This window comes from Haliotis rufescens, unplaced genomic scaffold (assembly GCF_023055435.1).
Source record: "Haliotis rufescens isolate VD_foot unplaced genomic scaffold, xgHalRufe1.0.p SCAF_14, whole genome shotgun sequence".
Classification (NCBI taxonomy): domain Eukaryota; kingdom Metazoa; phylum Mollusca; class Gastropoda; order Lepetellida; family Haliotidae; genus Haliotis; species Haliotis rufescens.
In genome coordinates this window covers 22180564-22207423 of record NW_025963824.1, presented here as the reverse complement: position 1 = coordinate 22207423, position 26860 = coordinate 22180564, and the positions used below count along the sequence as shown (strand labels likewise).

General features: G+C 38.9%; 2 protein-coding genes across 7 annotated transcripts in view; one reads left to right on the top strand and one right to left on the bottom strand.

Annotated features, from left to right (window-relative positions):
• LOC124115121 (dynein axonemal heavy chain 6-like) overlaps positions 1–25074 on the bottom strand; it is a 98237-nt gene extending 73163 nt beyond the window's left edge. Inside the window, exons 1-6 of one of the 3 annotated variants that reach the window (XM_046475943.2) lie at positions 24921–25074; positions 6029–6243; positions 4446–4652; positions 3528–3651; positions 559–694; positions 45–192 (exon numbers count right to left, since the gene is read on the bottom strand). In XM_046475943.2, coding sequence (XP_046331899.2) covers positions 45–192; positions 559–694; positions 3528–3651; positions 4446–4652; positions 6029–6235 — 822 coding nt within the window. In that variant the 5' untranslated portion in view covers positions 6236–6243; positions 24921–25074. Of the gene's footprint in view, positions 1–44; positions 193–558; positions 695–3527; positions 3652–4445; positions 4653–6028; positions 6244–8479; positions 8613–24920 lie in introns of those variants that run through there. The other 2 variants (XM_046475945.2, XM_046475944.2) reach the window with 2 other exon arrangements.
• The window catches only part of LOC124115123 (tropomodulin-like), a 42469-nt gene continuing 24399 nt past the window's right edge, over positions 8791–26860 (top strand). The window contains exon 1 of one of the 4 annotated variants that reach the window (XM_046475950.2): positions 8791–8873. Coding sequence is in view for 1 of the 4 variants with exons in the window: in XM_046475948.2 (XP_046331904.1) it covers positions 11134–11272 (139 nt within the window). In the remaining 3 variants the exon portion in view is untranslated. Of the gene's footprint in view, positions 8874–11118; positions 11273–14415; positions 14436–21804; positions 21952–26860 lie in introns of those variants that run through there. The other 3 variants (XM_046475948.2, XM_048395156.1, XM_046475951.2) reach the window with 3 other exon arrangements.

The window sequence follows — 26860 nt, the reverse complement described above, 5'->3', positions numbered from 1 at the left end:
TTATTATTTTCACCTTGTAAAGTGTGTAGAATGACGGAACTGACCTGGATGAGTTTGTTGAAGTAGTTGACTTCCTGCTCCCATCTGTCCAGGGTGATAAACTCAGTCTCATCATCACTGCGCATCCTCGTCACACCCTTCCGGCTGATTGTGCAGTGGTCGTTCTTGTGAACATGTTCATGCTTGACAACCCTGTACAGAAAAAGCATCTCTAACATCTGTACTCCAAAAAGAAAGTTCCCAAATATCCATGACTATACTCTATGCAGACCACCAGAGTCCTATTGCCATTCTGATCATTTCCACAAGTACAAGTTTACCCTGTTAATGCTTTCTTACACTTGTAACTCTTTCAAAGATTAAATTTTCACTTTAAACCTCTCTGGCTTTAATATATTTATATACTGGCCAATGCCTATTTAATGAATGAAAGAGTAAAACAAGGGATTTGATTATGTTTTTTTTCTCGAAAATACCCCTCCCCCCTCCTTAAAATCCAATGGTTATGACAAATGTGGTACAGTGGATTTCTTCCTGGTCAGTGTGATATGATCTCACCTGAGGTTGTAGTAGTGGTAATCTACTGAAGACTTGGGTACAGCAGGACTGAGGTACAGGAAACCAACACGCGGGTTCTCATGGATCACTCGGATGATCTGGTGAGCATCCTTCACCCCTTCATAACTCTCACCGACTGAAAGGTCATGGTCAATATAAACAGGAGGATGATAGATCCATATTTTTATAAAGAGAGGGTGTGTCAAAGTTTGATTTCTTAACTTCAGTGAAATTGGGTGGTGTTCATATTTGAAATCTTTACATTAGTGAGGGCTAGGTGTTCATATTTGAAATCTTTATTTCAGTGGGGTTAGGGTGGTGTTCATATTTGAAATCCTTACTACAGTGGGGGTTAGGGAGGTGTTCATATTTGAAATCCTTACGACAGTGGGGTTGGGGAGGTGTTCATATTTGAAATCTTAACTTCAGTGGGGGTTAGGGTGGTGTTCATATTTGAAATCCTTACTACAGTGGGGTTTGGGAGGTGTTCATATTTGAAATCCTTACTACAGTGGGGTTTGGGAGGTGTTCATATTTGAAATCCTTACTACAGTGGGGTTTGGGAGGTGTTCATATCTGAAATCTTTATTTCAGTGGGGTTAGGGTGGTGTTCATATTTGAAATCCTTACTACAGTGGGGTTTGGGAGGTGTTCATATTTGAAATCCTTACTACAGTGGGGTTTGGGAGGTGTTCATATTTGAAATCTTTATTTCAGTGGGGTTAGGGTGGTGTTCATATTTGAAATCCTTACTACAGTGGGGTTTGGGAGGTGTTCATATTTGAAATCCTTACTACAGTGGGGTTTGGGAGGTGTTCATATTTGAAATCTTTATTTCAGTGGGGTTAGGGTGGTGTTCATATTTGAAATCCTTACTACAGTGGGGTTTGGGAGGTGTTCATATTTGAAATCCTTACTACAGTGGGGGTTAGGGTGGTGTTCATATTTGAAATCTTTACTTCAGTGGGGTTGGGATGGTGTTCATATTTGAAATCCTTACTACAGTGGGGTTTGGGAGGTGTTCATATTTGAAATCTTTATTTCAGTGGGGTTAGGGTGGTGTTCATATTTGAAATCTTTACTACAGTGGGGTTTGGGAGGTGTTCATATTTGAAATCCTTACTACAGTGGGGGTTAGGGTGGTGTTCATATTTGAAATCTTTACTTCAGTGGGGTTGGGGAGGTGTTCATATTTGAAATCTTAACTTCAGTGGGGGTTAGGGTGGTGTTCATATTTGAAATCCTTACTACAGTGGGGTTTGGGAGGTGTTCATATTTGAAATCTTTATTTCAGTGGGGTTAGGGTGGTGTTCATATTTGAAATCCTTACTACAGTGGGGGTTAGGGAGGTGTTCATATTTGAAATCCTTACGACAGTGGGGTTGGGGAGGTGTTCATATTTGAAATCTTAACTTCAGTGGGGGTTAGGGTGGTGTTCATATTTGAAATCCTTACTACAGTGGGGTTTGGGAGGTGTTCATATTTGAAATCCTTACTACAGTGGGGTTTGGGAGGTGTTCATATTTGAAATCCTTACTACAGTGGGGTTTGGGAGGTGTTCATATCTGAAATCTTTATTTCAGTGGGGTTAGGGTGGTGTTCATATTTGAAATCCTTACTACAGTGGGGTTTGGGAGGTGTTCATATTTGAAATCCTTACTACAGTGGGGTTTGGGAGGTGTTCATATTTGAAATCTTTATTTCAGTGGGGTTAGGGTGGTGTTCATATTTGAAATCCTTACTACAGTGGGGTTTGGGAGGTGTTCATATTTGAAATCCTTACTACAGTGGGGTTTGGGAGGTGTTCATATTTGAAATCTTTATTTCAGTGGGGTTAGGGTGGTGTTCATATTTGAAATCCTTACTACAGTGGGGTTTGGGAGGTGTTCATATTTGAAATCCTTACTACAGTGGGGGTTAGGGTGGTGTTCATATTTGAAATCTTTACTTCAGTGGGGTTGGGATGGTGTTCATATTTGAAATCCTTACTACAGTGGGGTTTGGGAGGTGTTCATATTTGAAATCTTTATTTCAGTGGGGTTAGGGTGGTGTTCATATTTGAAATCCTTACTACAGTGGGGTTTGGGAGGTGTTCATATTTGAAATCCTTACTACAGTGGGGGTTAGGGTGGTGTTCATATTTGAAATCTTTACTTCAGTGGGGTTGGGATGGTGTTCATATTTGAAATCTTAACTTCAGTGGGGGTTGGGATGGTGTTCATATTTGAAATCCTTACTACAGTGGGGTTTGGGAGGTGTTCATATTTGAAATCCTTACTACAGTGGGGTTTGGGAGGTGTTCATATTTGAAATCCTTACTACAGTGGGGGTTAGGGTGGTGTTCATATTTGAAATCCTTACTACAGTGGGGTTTGGGAGGTGTTCATATTTGAAATCTTTATTTCAGTGGGGTTAGGGTGGTGTTCATATTTGAAATCCTTACTACAGTGGGGTTTGGGAGGTGTTCATATTTGAAATCCTTACTACAGTGGGGTTTGGGAGGTGTTCATATTTGAAATCTTTATTTCAGTGGGGTTAGGGTGGTGTTCATATTTGAAATCCTTACTAAAGTGGGGTTTGGGAGGTGTTCATATTTGAAATCCTTACTACAGTGGGGGTTAGGGTGGTGTTCATATTTGAAATCTTTACTTCAGTGGGGTTGGGATGGTGTTCATATTTGAAATCTTTACTTCAGTGGGGTTGGGATGGTGTTCATATTTGAAATCCTTACTACAGTGGGGTTTGGGAGGTGTTCATATTTGAAATCCTTACTACAGTGGGGTTTGGGAGGTGTTCATATTTGAAATCCTTACTACAGTGGGGGTTAGGGTGGTGTTCATATTTGAAATCTTTACTTCAGTGAGGATTTGTGAGGTGTTCATATTTGAAATCTTTACTTCAGTGTCCACTGTGGGGTGCATATCAGACAAAGATGGTATCAGTTTTCTTTAAAAGAATGTTAAACTTACACTTTGGTCTTGTTGATGGTGGTATAGAGGCAGCCTGTATGTGGGTTCTGCCCCGAGGGGACTCTGGCTTGGGTTCTTGTGGTGGGGAGGGTAGCCGTGGTGTTGTGTGATAGACCATAGCATCCTGGGGGAGAAGACATGGGGGGTCAACAATATCTTCATCTCAAATTTCTCCAGAATTTTTTTTATTTTATTTTTCTTGCAAATAAGTGTAACATATCTTCACAGGTGAACAGGATTCTTACCAATATAACAAAGAAGGTAAAACTCACTGCAATAAATGAACAAGGACAACTCAGAGATTTTATTTACATCTTATACAATGAGCTTCTGAAGTCATTAATGATTCTGGCTGCTTAAACCAAGTGTGCTGGAATGTTTATGGTCAAGGTGAATATGGTCAATAATCAGATACCATTAACTGATTCATTCATTACCTGAAGCAATATTTCAATAATTATCTCTTTTGTTAAACTCAGTTTATGCTTGAGTCTAATAACATTGAAATTAAAGATTAAAACAAATTGGTCTTTGCCAAGTTTAAATGTAAAGAGATCCAATTTTTCAAAGTCTAAAATTTGACCTAAATCAAACTGATTTATTAAGACATTATACGCTGTTCAATTGTCAGAATGTTTCCATGTGCACAGTAGAAACACAGTTACAACATCCAAGTCCACACACCAGTATTTTAATATAATTTAGCAATCAAGCTTTGAATAATTGGCCTTCAACAATAATTCAAGGCCTTTTCAAGCATTTTATGTAATTGTAATACCTTCAAGACAAATAACATTTTATGCCCTTTTGAAGGCGAGAATGCAAAATTCAAGGCCTTCTAAAGCTGTTGCTGATCTTGTGATAGAGTACACTATGCAAGTTTTAAACCTTCTATAAAGAATATACTTAAATGCCGACCTGTTTGGCCTGGAGATCTTCTGGAAGGTCCGGCAAAGGTGACTGAGCTCCACTGCTGACCTCCATGGGTTCGACTGACCCTGCCCGTCGTAGTTTCTTGGTTGCCGGTTCATCCTTCTTGCCTCGTCGTTCTGCCTGGATGCGTTCCTTGTTGACCTTGTGGATGTAGTGGGGCTGGTTCCTCATCTGATGCTTCTGGAGGCATGTCTGAAAGTCATGTGTTCAGGTTAATTCACTGAATCATCATGCAACAGTGCTGAGATAACACACACCCTGTTTTGAATACAGAGAGCAATATTCATTCTTAATTATTGAATGTACTACATCTGCATTCAACTATAGTTAAAATGGATAGAATTATCATTAAACCGCCCGCATGTTATCAGAAATGAGCGGGCCACTGTAACTTTAAATGCCTTCATATTGCTTGATGATTGGCCATTATCACGCCAGTTGTAAGGTGACGTCACGTTCAATAGTGACGTCATCTGGGTTGCTTTATGACGTTTCAATACTTGTAAAAGTGGGTCATTGACATTCGTGTTGATTGCAGTAAATGTTTCAAAACCAATATTGTTGTATCCTTTTATTTGATAACAAAAACAAGTTATTTTTCAAGGCATAATCATTTGCAGAAGCCCTCGGTCTTATCAACTGCAGTTAATGGAAGATCTCGGGCTTCTGCAAATGATAATGCCCTGAAAAATAGCGTTACCCTTATATTATGACATATACCATACATATTCACCGCCACAGCTTCATTCCAAAGAGACGTCACCATCTCAGTCTTTCTTATAGTTAACTTAGCACAGAATTTCATGAGCTTGAAATAAAAAAAACCATTCAAAGTGTCTCGTCTGGTTGTAAGTTTGGTGTCTACATTCAAAGTTATGGTATGGTACAAGCCAGCCTTCAATAAATGTATTTGAATCAGAATACTTTCATGAATGGACATTCAGCTGTAAAAGATGTATCCTGAGTGTTGAGATGGGAAGAGCAGTTCCTACACTACAAGACATTCCCAGTTGTACATGTACTTGAGATGACACACAACAAGACGAGTTGAGCACTGGAATCTCCACATACCAATATTATGTCACTGGATGACTATTTTAAGCATTGTATCAATGGAAATGGACTCAAAAAGAAACTAGGATTGCGAATGGATTCAGGATATATATTATAAAAGAATGGACATAATTCACATATAATACACAGGGTAATCGATGAGGGTCAATATTCAGCCTTTGGCTGGCCGAGTGAGTGTCTTTGGTGAAGCATAAGCGCTATGGATTGATTCATCTTTAAAAGAACAGGCTGAATATATTTGTTTCTGTGAAATATCATCACATCGTTAAAAACTGAGTGGCTGTAGTTACTGTATCCAGCACTCAGTTATTGATATAATTTGTCAAGATAAAAAAATCTATTTTGTTCAAACTATTTCTGCAGGCCCTACTACATTAATTTTTAGATTTTCATCCAATTTTTCACAAAAATGTGAGGGCATACTTTCAATATGTACAACATCAAACCCTTTAATCCAAGTTTTCTAAATTCAATTCATTCAAAATGGCACTGACCAATGGCTCAACTCTTGGCCCAAGGGGTGTCTTCACTCTGTTAGCCTGGGCCTGGGTGACCCCCTTGAAGTGGAGGGCCCTAGGGTTGGCTGGTGCTTGTTGTGGAGCATAGGAGTACAGTCTGGCCTTCAACTTCTCTGGGTTGATCCCGTCCATGCCAGGGGGGAATCCCATGCTTCCCGTGGATCCATTTGGGCCAGATGCCATGGCCAAGTCTGAAGAATTAGTGACTTACTGACATGATAAAGGAATATGCAAATGATTTCTATAATGAATTATCTGCTTGTTCTCTTGGTTTACATAATCATGTTTCAAGCTGGACTTGAATGTACACAAGTTTTAAAAAATACCTTTTGTTAGATTGTGAATGTCTTGAAGAGAACAAAACAATATGGCTGAACAATTAACTCAATTCATTTGGTAAATATGTGTAAATGAGATCCATCTTCCTGAGGCAAGGGAGGTAACTAACTGTAAAGTCCAGTTTCCACCCTTGCTGAACTAGGTTGGAATTTTGTGGCTCGATCATAGTGCCAGCAGTGGCTATTACGATTTATGTCTCTTCTATTGACCAATCAGATTCCACCTCTCATATCACTCCCATTTCCTTCAGACCGCTTCCATGGTCTAGTGGTAGAGTGTCCGCCCGGAGAGCGGAAGGTCCGGAGTTTGATTCCCGGCCGCGTCATACCAAAAGACGTTAAAAGATGGTACTTGTTGTTACCCTGTCTGGCGCTCGGCATTAAGGGGCTAAAGCAAGGACTGGTCGGCTCGGAGTCAGTATACTGTGTCTGAGTGGGGTATTCATGTTAAACTGTGGCATGGTATCTCAGTGAGCTAGCACTATAAATCGGCATCAGTCCAGACTAGTACAAGCAGCCACACACACACACGTACATGCACGTCGCTTTATAAGTGCAATAATCTTTGATGCAACTTTAAACCCCATTTCACCTCACCTCACACATTTCCTTCAAACAAAATGATGGTGCCAAGTCAAGACAATCTGATAGATAATCAAAATCTATAGTGTAATAAAATGGGTCTTACATTGCAAGTACATCAAATCACTTGAGCACCTTGATTAAAAACATGAAAAGATTTGGAAAATATTTGTTGATGCCCATTTGATCATGGTACACATGCTCTGCAAATCCTGCAATTGACTGAAATCTGCACAACAGAAGCAATGTTGTTTATGAGCCAGATGTTGATTTTGTTACCCAATTGTTTATTGGACTATGCATAAACGTGTTAGGACAGCCAAAATGTAACTCAGAAATTCCAGCCTAGTTGGACAAAGGTGGAAACTGAATGCTTGTAATCAGTTAGCTGACTTGCCTTGGAGAGATGATGAGATCAGGAATGGTAAGAAATAAAGAGGAAATTAAAAATTATGTGTCCCCTTTACTTAAAATGTACATACTGGTAGGCTGATAAAACACAGAGTAATGTTTATATTTATTCAGGCAATGTCTGAAATTGTGTCAAACCAGAACATAAAATGTATCACTCTTTCATCTCAGTTTCATATGGTTTTAATGAGATGCGGTCTCAATTCCGAAATGTTACGTTGGAACCAAAAGACAGTCAGTTTGAAAATTTATCCTATGTATTTTTGTGCTTAAGAATATTGTTATATCAAAACACATTATGAATCTGCCTTTGAATTGATAACTTCAGGTAACAACATGACATAAATTCTATGCAGACTGCTACTAGTTTTGACTTCATAATATTGATAGTTATTCCAAATAGCCATGTTGTCAATCAGCTTCAAAATAGAGGATCTTTTGTCTGCAAATCTTTTGGGCTCCAATCTTTGTTAATAATACAACTAAACTTGCTTAACAACCAACAGTGAACAAATATGCAAGAGAATACACTTTGATAATGAACAAATAAAAACATTATCAGACTTTAAATCTACTGCACTATTTGTTTGTAAAATAAAAAGTAGATGTTATGATCATTATCATTATTATATAAAACAGATGAATGGAACTGTCATCAACACCTGGACCTAGTCAGGATCAAAACCTGTATACATGTACATAATATTGGGAACAATTGTTTTCTTCTTCAAGCAGCTCATATACAGTCACATAACCTCAAGTCCAAGGTTGAAACAAGCAGCATTCCCAATTATGTTTGCAACACTGTGTTTCAGATAACTTACATACACAGTCTTATGGTAAATGTATGACCTATTTTTCGAAATCACCATGGCCACATAAGTGTGAAAAAAATCTACAATTATGTATGTCTTTTCCATTTCCTAGATTTTCAAAAAGAACATACAGAACACGGAACATTTAGCAAACTTCAACAAGAATATTAGGCACAAATCTAGGCCCTAGAGCAAATGTTTTCATTTGCTTTTTTATTTAAATCTGTTATCGGCAATTATCTTCAAAATTCTAAATTGGCAATCATGAGCAATTATCTTACCTCACCTTTTCTTGATAGTGTTTATCTAAACTGATGCCTTGGGAATCTGTACGCTACACACTATGATAAAATATTCATTACTCTGCCCAGTGTTTTCACGCAACCTAGTCCGCCATGTTGGTTGATAGCTATCGCATGGCAACGAGTCGGACATGGCCGAGTCTTACCGGAAAACTTAAACCACCTAACAATTTTCAGCAAATCCCAAAATTCACTTACAATACATGAAATTTAAATGTTACACGGGAAATGCGTAAAAGAATTATATTGTCATGTGATAAAAATTTAGGAAGCAACACAAAATACCAAATCACGCGCAGAGCACTTCCGCTTACGAGATTTGGCGAGAATTGATTAAAGGAAGCAGACAGGAAAAGATTTTGTTTTTAGACCGGTTAGTACGTTTTTCTAATTAAGAACATTATACATAATTGACAGATCACTCAGATATTCAACACTGATGTCTATGTTAGTGAATGCATTTTCATTTTTACGTTTGTTTGTTTACCGTTTCTCATTATTTTCCATAAATGGGCAGGGATTCAACTCCAAGGGGCACCTGTTCAACTCGGAACTGTCATCTTGGCGATTACAAATACACCACAATCAAACTTAATGTCCCACTGCTTCCGTTCAAAACATTGTATTGATATATTGTGTACCTCAACTTGAAACATTTATTTTGCCATATCGCTTTAAAACTATAGCCGAAGCTTCTTTTTCAAAGATCTTTGGCATATGAACTCGACATGGCTTCTTCGTTTCTAACAGACGTCTCGGATTATTATGTTTAGTGTCATATCGTATCTTGACAGTGCTTTTGTCAATCCTTGTGAGTTTTGTATTCCAAAGATTTGACCTTGAAAAGAATGTGTGTATATACTGGAGCTACATAGATCATTAGATGTCATCTTTGCTCATCTCTCTCAAGTGTTCAGAATTTACCTCAGTAAACATTTTGCACTTAAGAGAGAATTCCATATGGATAGTTATGCACTTTGCCATGGAATAATTGACACATTAAGATATATTCACTTATCATAGTAGTAGAACCCAATTTATGTAGGTCTACAATGCCCTACATGCATATTAGTTTTTTCCGGGATATTGTATAAGATATACATGATTTTATGATTGGAAATATATTACATGACGCATGATTTGACATTTCCCACTCTAGTGAAACCCACAGACATGTATGGTGCTGATAAAGCAAGAATCATTATCAGGGCGAATCTGGGATATGAATGGAATCTAGTGTGACAACACATGCTAAGGGACATACTAACTCAGTGAACTGCAGCATCTTCCACCATTGACTCACTTGCTCAAATCAAGTTCATTTTACTTCCCTGTCACTTAAGAGATTGAGCAACATTACAACTGGGTTCTTGTCTCATATAGTAATCTCATGATGATGTTATTGAGAGTACCATCATTGGCTTTGGTTTGGTTTTGCAAGTGGCAATAGAGCACCATGAAGACCTGGGTTAGAATATGTCTTCAGCAATCCATAATTGCTGTAAAAGGCAACAAGGCGACTAACAGGATGGGGAATTCAGGCTCCTTGACTCAGTTGATGCATGTCATCATTGCTTAGAGTCATGCTCATTATGTCAATCACTGGGTTGTCGTGTCCAGACTTGATTATTTACATACTGCCATTATATAGCTGGAATATTGCTGTGTGTGGCATTTAACAAAAAACAACCAGAGCAATAAATGTAGGCTGTATGTTCCCTGTCACCCAGTAAGTTTGTTTCGGATAAGAATTCCTTGTATACCATGTTTAACCATGCATGTTGTGCGCTCTGCAAATGGGTGCACATCACAAAGGATATATATATATATATAAGTTTCTTTCTTCTGCTACAGGAAGGAAATTGTTTAGGATGAGGTCACTGGTTTAAGGAAATAATTAAGCTCTAATATTCTTAAATTGATTATATTCAAGTTGGAAGTGTTTCACCTGAACTTCCAGATGGTTGATTGACTTGTTATTTGGATTAATAAAAGCAATTCCACAATATGAGCTTTAAGTCCTTACAACATGTGCAAAACTGAAAAGTGCAAGAATTTTAACTTCATTGATGTTAGTGAACCCTGTAGACAAAGTGCTAGTGAACCCTGTAGACAAAGTAGAATTTTTGGGTTAAAGGGGCACTAGGCTCAGTGCTAGCAAGTTTGGTTCAATTTCTTCCAATGGCATTTTGTTTGCAAACATAGATTTTGTGCATGTTGGAGATCAATTCTGAGTGATTAAAATAATTACACTGAGAAAATGGGTCAATTTCACACATTTATAACAATATCTAGTCTGAAACTGTAAATTCGCACCAGGCCATGGGGCATAGTCTCTCATTTTAAATGTTTGTCAAGCCAACTCAAGCACAGATTCAGGCTATATTTCACCTTAAGCTACACTGCTGTTTGCTGTGAAGTTGACATGTTGTGTCGTAACAAGCAAGGGTATGCCAATTCAAGTATATGATTATTTCTATTCAATCTATTTCTATCAGCATTACTTTCAATGTTAACAGTCGATAGTGTGGTTCCAGTTCCGCCTCAGTGCACAATGACACCGTCTTTACCCTTGAGTCCTCTGCTGACAGTGACAGTCATTACTAGTTTCTTTATGAGCTGTGCTTCACCTCATGGCAGTACTCTGTCATATAAAATTGTGTCATCATTCCAACAAACCCAGTAATAAGCCAGTGTCTGTGCTGCTGTTCTATAAGACTTGGTGGACACACTTACTCATCAGGGGGCAACATTATTCAGCGAATTCTCCAGGTAAACAATGACACAGAGAGATATTGATTTTATTGTGTGTTTTGAGAGTTAATGATCTATGTATTTTAACAAGGAAGGAAATTTACCCTGGACATGCTGGAAGTCTACTAACCTGAATAGTGGCAACATATGGAAACAGCCCCTGACATGCCCTAAATATTCAAAATTCTACAGCCCAAAGAATACCAGTATAAATGTTAACAAAAATTGTCTCAGGTTGTGCAAATTTCTATCACTTTTGTTGATGTCCAGTTGTAGGACAGTGTTATTTCTAGACTCTTTGTTTATCATGTGTATTACCTGTACCATGTGCACACACTAGTTGACTTGTAGCTTGTTGTTATGATTTCCCAGGTTACTGGGTGGCCCTCAGCAGGCAAGCGTGGATACTCACAGCATAGTTTACATGGCTCGGGCAAGGAAAGATAACTCTTCCATTGATAAGACTGTCTTGACGTTCATAGAACAGATATAAAATCCAGGTTTTTACCAGATAATACACAAAATTATCATGTTCTCGGTTTCCTGGCACGCATACGTAACCTTCCAAGAAATGTTTCTATACATTTTTACTTATTCAGTGATTGCATGGTAATATTATTTAACTTTTGCTTTAGAAGATACATTTCTACATCTTAAGTATGTGTCACCTTGGTGACAGTTGGTTGGGTTTTCATGTTGCCATACCATAACTATAATTCCATAATCCCAGCCTAGTTCGGCAAGGGTGGAAACTGGACTTAATGGTCAGTTAACTCTCTTGCCTCGGGAAGATGTACCATCCTCACTGTTACCACTTGTCGTCTTACAACACACATATTGGAATCTTTTATATGTGCTCTATACCAGAACTCTGTTACACAAAGCGACCATAACTCCCATACTTTAACATAGATGTATCATGGTATGACAATCACAGCACTAAGACTGCAGTGTGGAACTCGACCTAGTATGACATGGTATACATGGTATAGCCATTACCTAGCCCAACAGAACATCTAGGTTTCACCAGAGATCGACATAACCATGGTCAGTACTAGCTGTAGAAATAGCAGAGGCCTGGCTATAATTTGGAATCAGTGACCCAGTTGATAGTCTACACTCACATGTGATGATGTATGCTGTAGTCCATCAACAGGGTTACTGCCATTCATCATGCTCCTATCAATATCATGTCCCTGTTGACTGGTGAGATTTGGGGAGGCCCAGTTCTTTTCATAACTAGTTTTTCAGGTACCCACATTGAATTGAATACCTACATTGAATACCCATATTGAATTGAATACCCACATTGAATACCCATATTGAATTAAATACCCACATTGAATACCCATATTGAATTGAATACCCGCATTGAATACCGACATTGGAAGAGTGGGTACCAAACCCATGTTTTTGTGGCCCGCCACAGTATTGAAGGCAGTGGATCATTACACAGTCATTGTAACACTACTGCAGTGTCTTGGATGACTTGCCACGGACATCTTGTATTGCAGTTGGAAATACAAACCTACACTTTCTTTCACTATATCTCTTTGCCTTTAATTATTCTGTTTTGGTGCATATATCCTGATCTTGTGAGGAAGAGTAATACAAGTAGCCTGTTAGAACAACTGAAGGTCATTTTCAAAATGAGATCAGGGATGTTTACGATATTACCGTCATCATGTTGATACTCATTTTCCAATTGTCTTTGTTTACCTCTTTGACACTGGGATGAGAAAACCCCTAAAAGGGAAAAACGGCTCAGATAAATGCTTGGATATATTTATCTTTTCTAAAACTAATTCTTTCCTGGATATAATTTGTACTGTTAATTTTGAGTCGTGTGTTCTGCATGAAAAAGGGGTCACCATGGACACAGTTCCCATGGGAGTGAAAACTTAAACTTGTCTGACCAGTCCCTCGAACTGTCAGTAGTCACTATCTTCACATGTGTTTGAAGAATTGTTCCAAAGAGGTCAGACTAGATGCGATAGACACATCTGATGATGGTACATAGTTGCATTTCAAGAAATCCAGGCCTCTCACACGAGGTTTTTACCCTAACTCACCCAAACCAAAGGATATCTAATTGTGGCGGATAGATCAGTATGTGAAGCCATATGTATAATCAGTCATCTCATCGGTAGAAACTAACAGTTTTAGCCCACTAGTCCTTAAAATGATAACATATAGCAAAACCCTTAAAAATGGCAAACGTCTACTAGTCCTTATGATTAGGCAGTTTGGCAAGGACTACAGGACTAGTACCAATTTCTAACACTGCATCTGCAAAGTGTAACTCTACACATGTTGAAATATATTCAAAACTGTATCGACCTATGATTGGCGTCTCTTGTTGCCATGGAAACACAAGGGTCTAGAATAAAATTTGGAATGAAAGTTGAAAAGTTGGATGTTAACTCTTGAAGAATTGCACCTAAAGAAATACTACATGTCCCATGCCCAGTCAGTATTATACAGTAATGATCAGATATATTTAGATGGAAAGACTCAACTCAGAAATATATTTGGATAGACTCATGAACATGTTGAACTGCGATGTTTACATCATGAAAACTAATAGACCCTTGCATCCAGAAATAAAGGATCTCAGCCACTGAATACACTATCAATAAGCGGAATTCCTCATTAATGATTTTTGTAAATGGTGGGATTGTTTGACAGTGCCTGCTGTCTGCATGCAATGTTTGCTAAGCCACAGCTAGGTAGCTATCTAACTCACAGTCACCCATTCTGAACAGGTCGGTCAACAAACAGGGTCAGGGCTTGCCTTGCTGCTCAATACCGTTCACTGCACTGTTGAAAACACACATTGGATAAAGGCGATAGGAAATCTAATTTTCATTCACCACACATTACCCAGATTATGTTGGACTACCGGGGTAGTTTGGTTCAAATTGGCTATCTATTTCTGGACAGGACGCTTATTGAATCCCACTTGTCAGTTGGGTGTTCAGTTGTAGCAGGGCAGGTGAGATATAGACAGATGAAGTAGTCACACTGGCTGTTGGGTGTTCAGTTGTAGCAGGGCAGGTGAGATATAGACAGATGAAGTAGTCACACTGGCTGTTGGGTGTTCAGTTGTAGCAGGGCAGGTGAGATATAGACAGATGAAGTAGTCACACTGGCTGTTGGGTGTTCAGTTGTAGCAGGGCAGGTGAGATATAGACAGATGAAGTAGTCACACTGGCTGTTGAAATGAGTAAACTACAGGTTGGGATCAGGCATAACGTGTTTAAGTATATCAAGGTTTCATTTGGCCTGAATTTAGGTGATAACGTAGACTAACAATTGATGTCTAACATCATCATATATATATATATGTAGATTGGTTAAGTTTTCATAAAGTAAATATATTCCACAGTCATGGTGCAGGACTTGTGATAATGTTGATTCAACGAATAGAGTTTTCATTTTTGTTGAATGGTTATTATCTAATCATACTTTAACACCGTCATTTTTTTTTGTTACTTATTATGCTAAGGCCTTTTATTTTTATTTATATACTACTCAAAAGAAGTTACAGAACACCCAATTCTTTCTTATTACTATAGCTAATCTGTCATGCCGACACACCGTGATATAACTGGAATACTTTTAAAAGCGGCATTAAACCCAACTCACTCTCTCACTCACTGTGATGCCGACTAAACAACTAAGGCCTAATGCATTACTGCGCTGAGTCCCAACATACTTTCTGTGGACAGTAGCGATGTCGGTGGCCATGATGGCTCACCTGTTTGTTGTGTAGTTGTCAGGGTTGTAGTCCTCTCTAGGATTTAGATTCACTATTTTAGTAATATATTCACATTTGACCATGTTTACTATATCATGTATATCATGCTATATAATATGACATATGAGACATAATATACAGGGACAAATCTACATTTATTCACAACAGTACAAGTCAGAAGCATTAACCATGTTCATACATGTAGTATTGACACTTCCCCCATACAGGGATTTACCTTAGAAGTGGAATTATAAACTAAGTCACTGCCCTTAGCAACAAATTGGAAATTTTTATTTTGTCAGAGTTCTTATTTTTCTAGATTCTGAGATATTTTGATATAACATTCAGTGCAATAATGTAGAATTAAGTATTAAAGCTACTTTAAAGCCGGTTATCAGTGATATACAAGTCACCCCCAAAAAGCAATAACATTAGTTACTGTTTAACATTATTAACAAGAACTTAGAAAATTTTAGTTCCAATATGGTAATATTTACATTTGCTGCAGTGCATTTGCTAGTTACCACTTCAGGGGCACTTGTTATATTCATCTTAGTGTTTGAAAATGAAGATTGAACAGGTTTCTAGGTTAGATACTATTGCAATAAAGTACACAGTTTGACATGTTTGAACTCCCGAGATCTTCAAGTCAGCATATTGTGTAGCTCTCTGTAGCATGTCAGGTGTAAGACCAGCTTTCCTTGAAGACTGCAATTTTGTTTGCATAATTATATGTCTTCTCCAATGATGACTGTTTATGATGACAGTTTGGGAATTATTTTGTTTTGGTTTTTTTCATTTGGATTAGAGTTAACAAAAAATGAATTTAACTAAATCTGTGAGGGTAAATGGTTGTTTTTTAAGTATAATTTTGGAGTTTTAGCTGCTTGGAAGCTAGGAAGTCCTGTATATAGCTGGAATATTGCCCAGTGCCGCGTTAAACAACAAACCAACCAACCAACCTGTAATATGAGACCGAACCGAGACAGGTTCCGGACTCTGTTCTAAGGAAACAGTTTACAACTATCTGTCTGATCATGAGGAATGTTGCTCAACTTGACACACAATCAGGGTTAGACATGGCTACTGCTTGTCAGCGACCCTGAAACTCTGCCAGGTCTCACCCCCAAACTTGCCAAAGACTGATCACAGTTACTGTTTTCCAGTTATTGTTGATTTCTGAGTCGTAAAAGAGAACTTGGACCAGGAAATTCCGATGTTTAGACCTGCACCATTGTTATTGAACTGAGAACAGAAAACTCTGCATTTTCATAGCATTACACCATGTAAAATATTAATATTAGCACAGACCTCTCAGTGTTTGTTTTTCCTTACAAACGATGGTGTATTTCTCACGTTTCCCTGTATCAATCTGTAAGTTAGTCGTCTCTCATTTCATACTGAGGGTTTTTGCCCTTGGCTGATGTACTCTTGAATTGTTTCGGTTGTTTAAAGGCAAACTTAATTGAGACTATCATACATACTTAGAAATGACAAGGTTATCAAGCAGTTGACAGTCGATTCTCTCTTGTTTGCTAAAGCACAGAAAGTATTTAGTATTGATAAGAATGATGAAGGAAAGGCCTAATAGTGCCTATTTAGTGGGTTTTTTTCTGAAATGAAATTTTGAAAATGGACAGGGAATAAATTTGCCAGTACCAGTATTTTAATTTGCTGCCAGTCGGTTAGGACCATGTGTTAGGCTAACATTATAGCCTCGGAATTGAAAATATATTTTACAGAAAAAAGCAGATGTTAAATTATCTTAATAAAATATAATGAAGAGGAGCCCAGAGACTGAACTGCAGTATTGTAGTCTTACCAACTTTTATAGGCTTGCATAGACTGTATTAGATATATATTTGTTTCAGGATCTGTAAGATCAGCAATTTAAAAACGTTAGTAGAACCATGGGTGGTGTTGTACAGCCCACCCTCCCCAGGCACAGCCTGCTGATGTAAAGACAGCCTACTGACATCAGACATGCACATACGTGTGCAGTCGGTACATATATCATGAACATTCTTCTTCCTGTACGTCAGCGTGGAACCAATTATTCCTGGAAGATTCTCATGCATGTCAGTAATGTAAGATATTAACAGTTACCATGACAACCTGGGATATCAACATATGTTGTTTCATCTTCAGTAATAACACACCTGTTACATGAAGACTGCAGGTCATTGCTATATTATCATCATCACACGGGTTCAATTAAGGATGTGGAATTGCTCTGATTTATGTCCACCATGGCTCCACGACATCTGGATTTCATTCTTCACATCATGGATTTGTGTCTTCAAAATAATATTGCAGAGTAATTGATTGGCTAGGAATAGCATGACTAGCTCAGTAGCTGCAGCAGGAACAGACTATTGTAGTTCAAGGACATATATCATGTAGAAAGAAGAAATATGTCTTCTTTATTTCCCTTGTATGATGAGGTGAGGTTAAATGGGGTTTAGCAGCGTATTCTAAGTTATTGGACTTAAATGGTGGTGCATAGGTGTGCTTCTTTTCAAGCACTTAGGGCATCTCAGCATTAGACACATGTTAGAAATTGGCACATCCTCTAGTCCTTACCAAACAGCCCCATAGTTATGGTAACCTAAGGACTAGTAGAAATGTGCCCAGGTTGTTAAGGGTTTTGCTATATCATCACAAGGACCAGTAGAAATATGCCCAGGTTGTTAAGGGTTTTGCTATATCATCACAAGGACCAGTAGAAATGTGCCCAGGTTGTTAATCGTTTGCTATATCATCACAAGGACCAGTAGAAATATGCCCAGGTTGTTAAGGGTTTTGCTATATCATCACAAGGACCAGTAGAAATGTGCCCAGGTTGTTAAGGGTTTTGCTATATCATCACAAGGACCAGTAGAAATGTGCCCAGGTTGTTAAGGGTTTTGCTATATCATTACAAGGACTAGTAGAAATGTGCCCATGTTGTTAAGGGTTTTGCTATATCATCACAAGGACCAGTAGAAATGTGCCCAGGTTGTTAAGGGTTTTGCTATATCATTACAAGGACTAGTAGAAATGTGCCCAGGTTGTTAAGGGTTTTGCTATATCATCACAAGGACCAGTAGAAATGTGCCCAGGTTGTTAAGGGTTTTGCTATATCATTACAAGGACTAGTAGAAATGTGCCCAGGTTGTTAAGGGTTTTGCTATATCATCACAAGGACCAGTAGAAATGTGCCCAGGTTGTTAAGGGTTTTGCTATATCATTACAAGGACCAGTAGAAATGTGCCCAGGTTGTTAAGGGTTTTGCTATATCATTACAAGGACCAGTAGAAATGTGCCCATGTTGTTAAGGGTTTTGCTATATCATTACAAGGACTAGTAGAAATGTGCCCATGTTGTTAAGGGTTTTGCTATATCATTACAAGGACTAGTAGAAATGTGCCCATGTTGTTAAGGGTTTTGCTATATCATTACAAGGACTAGTAGAAATGTGCCCATGTTGTTAAGGGTTTTGCTATATCATTACAAGGACTAGTAGAAATGTGCCCATGTTGTTAAGGGTTTTGCTATATCATTACAAGGACTAGTAGAAATGTGCCCAGGTTGTTAAGGGTTTTGCTATATCATTACAAGGACTAGTAGAAATGTGCCCATGTTGTTAAGGGTTTTGCTATATCATTACAAGGACTAGTAGAAATGTGCCCAGGTTGTTAAGGGTTTTGCTATATCATTACAAGGACTAGTAGAAATGTGCCCAGGTTGTTAAGGGTTTTGCTATATCATTACAAGGACTAGTAGAAATGTGCCCAGGTTGTTAAGGGTTTTGCTATATCATTACAAGGACTAGTAGAAATGTGCCCAGGTTGTTAAGGGTTTTGCTATATCATTACAAGGACTAGTAGAAATGTGCCCAGGTTGTTAAGGGTTTTGCTATATCATTACAAGGACTAGTAGAAATGTGCCCAGGTTGTTAAGGGTTTTGCTATATCATTACAAGGACTAGTAGAAATGTGCCCAGGTTGTTAAGGGTTTTGCTATATCATTACAAGGACTAGTAGAAATGTGCCCAGGTTGTTAAGGGTTTTGCTATATCATTACAAGGACTAGTAGAAATGTGCCCAGGTTGTTAAGGGTTTTGCTATATCATCACAAGGACCAGTAGAAATGTGCCCAGGTTGTTAAGGGTTTTGCTATATCATTACAAGGACTAGTAGAAATGTGCCCAGGTTGTTAAGGGTTTTGCTATATCATTACAAGGACTAGTAGAAATGTGCCCAGGTTGTTAAGGGTTTTGCTGTATCATTACAAGGACCAGTAGAAATGTGCCTAGGTTGTTAAGGGTTTTGCTGTATCATCACAAGGACTAGTAGAAATGTGCCCAGGTTGTTAAGGGTTTTGCTATATCATTACAAGGACCAGTAGAAATGTGCCTAGGTTGTTAAGGGTTTTGCTATATCATTACAAGGACCAGTAGAAATGTGCCCAGGTTGTTAAGGGTTTTGCTATATCATTACAAGGACCAGTAGAAATGTGCCTAGGTTGTTAAGGGTTTTGCTATATCATTACAAGGACCAGTAGAAATGTGCCCAGGTTGTTAAGGGTTTTGCTATATCATTACAAGGACCAGTAGAAATGTGCCTAGGTTGTTAAGGGTTTTGCTATATCATCACAAGGACTAGTGGGCTCAAACTGTTAGTTTCTGGCACTGCATCTTATGAGCTGACAGAAACGTTCAACAAATGAAGTGACAATATATGTATGATAAATTCCTCCTGGAATTTATTAGTCCCATTTTGGTTTTGGATGATAACATACACAGATATATGTCCAGAGATTTTGGAAGAGACAAAAGTCATTAAGACATGTTCATCATTTTAACTAAAAAAAATCGAACTTGTGTATATCCCCTGTATATAACTGTATATCATTGCCAAACGTAACTAAAACATGATCATGCCTTGGATGATGTATTCATGTCACACATCTTCTCGGTATCATGCTTATTCCCATCATGCTTGTCCAAGTTGCAGTCTCAGTCAGTAGACCTTGGGCATGTTTAAAGGTCATCCAGTTGGCAAACTGCAGGAACTTGGACATTGGGTATTTTTTATATGGTCTCTGGGTAATGAAAATTAGGATATTTTTAGACAATGTTCATGGTTAGAAATTCCTTGTGTTTTTTAGTGCAAAGGCATGGTTAAAATCAATATGACAGGCTTATTATAAGTTCCCAGGGCCTGAAAGTTAGACTTAAATATGGTATCTTGTGAGATGTTTATTCTGTGATACCCATGGTCACAGATAAGTGTGACAAACACGTGGAAAATGATGAACATGTGATTAATGCACAGTATAGGCTCACAATGATTTTGGGGGCGGTCTGGTAGCCTAGTGGTTAAAGCGTTGGCTCATCACGCCGAAGACCCGGGTTCGATTCCCGACATGGGTACAATATGTGAAGCTACTTTCTGGTGTCCCCCGCCGTGATATTGCTGGAATATTGCTAAAAGCGGCGTAAAACCATACTCACTCACTCGCTCACAATTATTTTGGGTATTATCAATTATGGGTGAAAAGGAAGGGGGCTAGCTCAAATTTAGATTTCTATATTACTGCTTATTATCTAGCCTTGGTGACAGTTGGAAGATGAATCACAAGTGTTCTTCATTGGACCTACATCACATCAGGGGCAGTTATGGGTATCTGCCATTTCATCCATTGACCTGACTGTCAACATGATCATTTTCATTGATTCATTCAAGGCTCTAAAGTAATTAACAAAACTTACCGTACACTACACCATTTCATTACTACCGGGTATACAGGACCGTCATATTGCCTGAGAGGACCCTTAGAATGTAGTATTGGGGGTATCTTGGACCCCACTTGTGTGAGTCAAGGTAAAGCCCCGATATCTGATGTTAGATTTGTTACAATTGAATATCCTAACACGAAAGCTTTTTTGGCAGTGCAAGAAACACGAGGATGTCAATAAGAATGTGTGGCTGTAAGAGTGCAGGCTACAGTGATGACATGTTATGATGACAGAGATGTGTGCAGACACCAGCCTGTGGGGCACGAGGGTGTTGAAAGTAGGTGTGTGTTGTGGTCCCTGCAAACACAAGCCTGGGAGGGGCCTGGTGGCCAGTGTGTTGTCTCATCACACACAGGGAGATTCAGCCTGGAATGTGCCAGTTAATTAACCCTGTAACCCCCAATAGAAACTGCTTAGAACCAAGCAGCTTCAAGTGCAGCTGCTAATACCCTGACAACAAGTCAAGTTCAGTCACAGTGATATGTGGCACAGGATGAAGCTTGGTATACTAATCCTAACACCCCTAAGATAATGAACGGTAGGAATAAAATAAATCTGAAAAGTACAACAAATATTATTCCACTTATGTTATGTTCACCACAAAAACATTTTCTTACAATAAGTTAAATTTTAAGACAGACAAGACAAGCTTTCAGAACTAACGCTGCTCCCATGGGAACAGATTCTAGTAAGTCTTTAAAGAACAAAAGAAAACATCTGAATTGTCTTTTTATGTTTACATTTTCCCAACCACCATGACCACAAAGTGCACAAACCAGGAAGTTCTGCAATAAGCGTGATAAGATCAGCACACCAAGAAATGTTAAAAAGCATGTTGGTTGACTAAACAAGGTTGATGTAAAGGCATTGGTGTAAAGTTTGGGCATCCACACATCCAGTAATTACTCCTATTCATTGAGGGGATGTAACAGAGCATGTCCAGACTAACATTACAGACATACTGTGAGACCAGTGAGAGAGCAGCCCTGTGCCCCACTCTCCTGGGAGTCTGCACACAGCATGGTGTTATGTAATGTTGAATCAGCCGCCCCATGTTACCTACCTTATGTAAATAGTGGGTGGCCTCGGCCCAGGTGGTCAGTCAGCTAGTGGACGTGGGTAGATCACTACTACAATACCAGGATTTCTCAGCTGGTAAGGATTGACAATTGTTTTTAAGGGTTCACATAGTCAGTGATAGCAAAGAAACTTGCTGCTGTTTTTTTGTCTTTGTGAGATGGTAGGGGGAACAATGGGCTTCCCCTGAATTAATGAAACTGTGTATTTGATGTACTTTGTGTTGAAAATATTCAATTAAATGTCCTGATTGTATCCGTAGTGATGCAAGTCATGATTCTGGCATAAATAGTTCACACAATGTGGGCATATGGTCTGTCATTGTTGATGATGTTGCGATATGTCGTGTTATGTAAACGGCATAGGTATTAATAACCTTTTTAAACAGACATATTATATTACAGCATTTATACAAGATATTACTGTTTTCATGATATATATATTATTTGGTTCTGTCGACCATACACCTATGTCCCCCTTCAGAACAGATAAGGAGTCATGATCATGATCCCAATATTTGTGATGCTAATGCCATTCAGCAGCCTTCTATGTATCCCTTCTTACAGAACCAGAGAGTATATCGGATATATGTTTAATAAAACAGTGAACACCCTTGAAAATTCCGCTCTGACCCCTTCTCAGCTCTACGCAGCCAGTGCTCTTCCCTGATCCTCAGTTCTTGGTCTGACATCAGGAGACTGGAGGAATCCTTTGTACTCGAAGGTTCCCTCATTGTGTGTATAGAATTATTGATATTTAACCTTCTAGCTTGTCTAGAGAACTTTATTTCAGAGACTATATATGTTGGTCTACCTTCAGTATTTCACAAGAAGTATAGCATCATGATGAGGGATAGTTTCATACATACTATAATTTATATGTAGGGTTTTACATGGCGCAGAAATGTGCGTCCACTTCTTACAAATGTATAGAACAGGCACAGAGAAAAAAATATTGCCTCCCAAGGATAATAATATTCATTGTACCAAAGTCTGAAAAGAAATATAAAGGTTGTATAAATTAAATACTTATCAAATCTTACATGCCAGTTGTTTACTTTTCTGCGTATTATTATTAACATGCATATAACAGTATAACCATTGGCAACTTATGCTATATCACATCCACCTACTTTGAAAGAAATTACTTACACTGACATGTCCACATTGCAATACATTTCTCTGATTAGAATACATTTCCCTGTTTCATTAGTTATATATGTGACTCGTGAGAAAATAACTTAATCAGCTCAAATGATATTATCCTTACAATCACCCAATTTGGTTTAAGAATAGGCTCATTGTGGGAAATTTCACTTTGTATTGTTGAGTGTAAAAGGGTCACTCAGTTCCCTCATCAATGGCCTTTGTAATTAAGAGTAAACATGGGACATTCCGGTGAGCGTGGCCTTCAGTCTCTCCCACCACTGTCCACCTGTGTGGACGCTCGGACGCGACACTGGTATACTCGACGCAATGGAGGAATTCAAGGAGGGTCAGTTGTCTTGTCCTTAGTAATGGTTATAACTTGTTCGTCGTTGGTAGATATTATGGTATTTTACATTTGATTTATCATGGTTATGATTTGATAATCACGATGAATCAGTGGAGTTTGTCTCGATGGAAGAAGGCACATTAAAAGTAGTGCGGTGTTGTGAAGCTTCTACATTTGTGTGTACAGCAGTTTGTATATCATGAACACCTGTATTCCTTGTGTTGGGGTTCCAACGGGGTTTAAACTGTAATGGCACACCTAACATCGTTAAAACAGGTTCCTTCGACACCAGAAATCAAGTCTTTTTTTCCTGAAGCTATTGGTAAATGTCTTGTTGTGAAATGGATAAAGGTGAAGACAGGGACACACCTATCTGCTCCTGTTGGACATGTTAAACAGCACTACTATCTGTACATGCTGGGCATGATAACTCCTCATAGTCATAGAGTTCAGTGTATAGACTGGTGTAGAATAGGCCACTGTACCTCATGCTGGCTGAGCTATAATGAAATAAAATCAAGTGGTTACAGTGTGTGGCCATACTGAGAGCCACTACCCCTATAACATAGACTGGTTCACTTGAGTAGTGGTTTGTCTGTACCAGACTCCATTAACAAGATTATTCACAAGCCAAAGCATGGTCAAGGCTCTAGTATTACCCTTTGTAAAACAACAGTAACTCCATAATTATACATGTTATAAGGATAATCAAGAATCAATTATTTTTTTACCTACCGTATATCGCTGTGTATAAGGCGAGTTCGTACCTAAAATGAGGGGGCTAAGAAGGGGGGTCGTCTTATACACGGAGTCGAAGATCTCACATTTTTTTCCCACTGGCGATGTCAACCGGCGTCCGATAGCCAGCCCAGCATTTGACAATAAAACTTCGCATTTCGTCCTAAATAACTGTTCCAATAACTATTTCCATACATAAACATTATTTGTATCTCTTTTCCTTGAATAAAGTTTAATAATTTCTGCAAATAAAGTTGAAATGACCCTCTCCTCGATGCAGATTGTCAAACCAGCTGACACGGTAGGATTTTGGGTTGATTTTTAAGGCGTGTACAGGGGGGTCGTCTTATACGTGGGGTTGCCTTATACACAGCGATATACGGTACTCTGATCTTTTCGGCAAGAAATACCAAAGACAGTTACTTAAAACAGTTATGAGTTGTGACTATTGGTCATGTGTCTTCATTTTGCTCATATCTGAGATGGACATGGTTGAGGTGACTCAACAGGAGACACATGTCGACTGTGACTTGCTGATTCTGTGATGACGTGATACGGTGTGATTTGCCGGGGCCAGGATCGATCCCGCTGTGATGTAACTGCAGTAGTTACATACCCCTTCGCCCAATCACGCCCTCATGTACTGACACTGCTGGACAACAGTTGAGGAGTGGATGTGTGTCCCCAGAGGTGGTGGTTGCTCGTACCTGCTGCTGCACAGTTTTACATCACAGCACCCAGCCCAGTGAGGAGAGTGCTGCATGACATCTTATCACACAAGGCTTCTAGTCATTACAAACACAACATTGACCAACCTGAGAGGCGTCCCCAGCAATGTCAGATCCATCAGCATTTTGATGTATCCAAACGTGAATCCCCTCCGTCAATATTTAAACCTTCAGAACTCCAAACTGTCCTTGGTGTTGAAGCAAGTGCAGCTGATGTGAGATCATCATCAGCCGTTACCAGAGCTTTCTGAGTGATCTGTGCCCGAGCTCAGGTTTCTCCGCAGACTTCTATGCATGATGCTATCTTGGCAAGAACTGCCAAAAATAATTTGGGGCTTTGCACAGATGTGCCACTCAATCTGTAATGACTTTCAAATTTCTAGTTTAAATCTTGTTCGATTCCAATTAGCCATAAACTATGACAGCAGGAATCTTTTTTGTCAAATCCTTACCTATTTATTGTGCATTCAGATTCAATTTTGTAAAAGTAAAGTAAAATGTCAAAATTTGATGATTTTCTATAGTGTCTATATGGTCATGATAGTATTTAACTAAACTTATAAAAGGTTCTCAGAGGTAAAGCTTGTTGTCATGCTCTTGTTGTGAATTGGTGATTTGTTTTCATCATCTCGGCGTCCTAAGCAATGTAACTTGTGCCAGAACACAACAACATCTTGTGTTGTCGCTATATGTTATGTTCCTTGTTTTTGATACTGAGGAAAGAGGAAAAAATGTAACCCTGGTAATGAATGATATTATTTAAATTAGAATTCTAACCCAGAAACAACCCTAACATCTCAAACTGTAACAGGCTATGTCATAAATTATCATTTGCCTCCAAGGTACGTTATGGTTTTAAATTAAGGGGTTCCTAGGATCCTTGATGTTTGCTCCTATCATATTTGAATCTAGAAACCCTCTGAGTTTTCAGCAGTTAAAATCAGGGTTATGCCAGGGACCGCTTGACTTTCATGCTTTATATCGATCTCTGTTTTGTCTTTTGTTGCAAGGGGGCACTGGTGGCCCAGTCGTCTAAGGCGCCACGATTCGACGTGCAGAGTTGCGTCCCTTGGGCACGCCAGAAACCTATGATTGTGGGTTTGAATCCCGGTTTCCCCCGATTATTTTTCTAGGTTTGTCAGCACCGTACACGTGCTCGTGGGTTTCACTGAAGTGGTAAGCGTCTGAGACCTGCATCACTTCGGGCTTTCCTCCCACATTAAGCTGACACGCTGTGATATAACTGGAATACTGTTAAAAGCGGCGTTAAACCCAACTCACTCACTCGCTCACTTTTGTTGCAAGACTCTGTGACAACATGGTGATGTTTCTCATCAGTCATCCCCCCCTCAGGAGCCCCCCAACCATCACTACTGACGAGAGGGAGCACCTTGTTTATAACATTAAACCTAAACATATGGTTTTGAGATGTCCTACTCCATAGTTGTATTCTCAGCCTCCTCACTATAGTGGGAAAAATGGGAACTAAATTGATAATTTGATGTTAAGATTTTCCTTACCAGGGATTTAGGAACATGAGTAGCAATGAGGAAGGAGACTGCTGCCTCAATGTCTGTTGAGGGTGGTGATGGGAGGACATGGGTTTATTTTAGTTGTGACCTTATAATGAGGTTAATGAGTAATGAGTACATATGACTGATTCCTAGGTAAATATAGATGGTTTGGCAGTTTTGAGGCTCTCCATGGGGGAGGGTGATATTTAATTAAGAGGACGGACAATTTGAAATGTTTTGGTTTTTTTTCCCTTTTCTGATAAGTACGCAGTTGAAAATGGCATAAAAACGTACAATGTAAATAAGGGGCGTATAATGTAATCCAAGAACAACACAGACAGGTCATGACCGGCTTCAAAAGTAACAAGTCCACTGGTCTGAGACTAGTAAAATTAACCACTTTCACCAATGGGTAGATGGCAACTCTATAGCAGGACTAGGGACATTTCTTACGGACTGCCACTTTCACCATTGGGTAGATGGCAACTCTATAGCAGGACTAGGGATATTTCT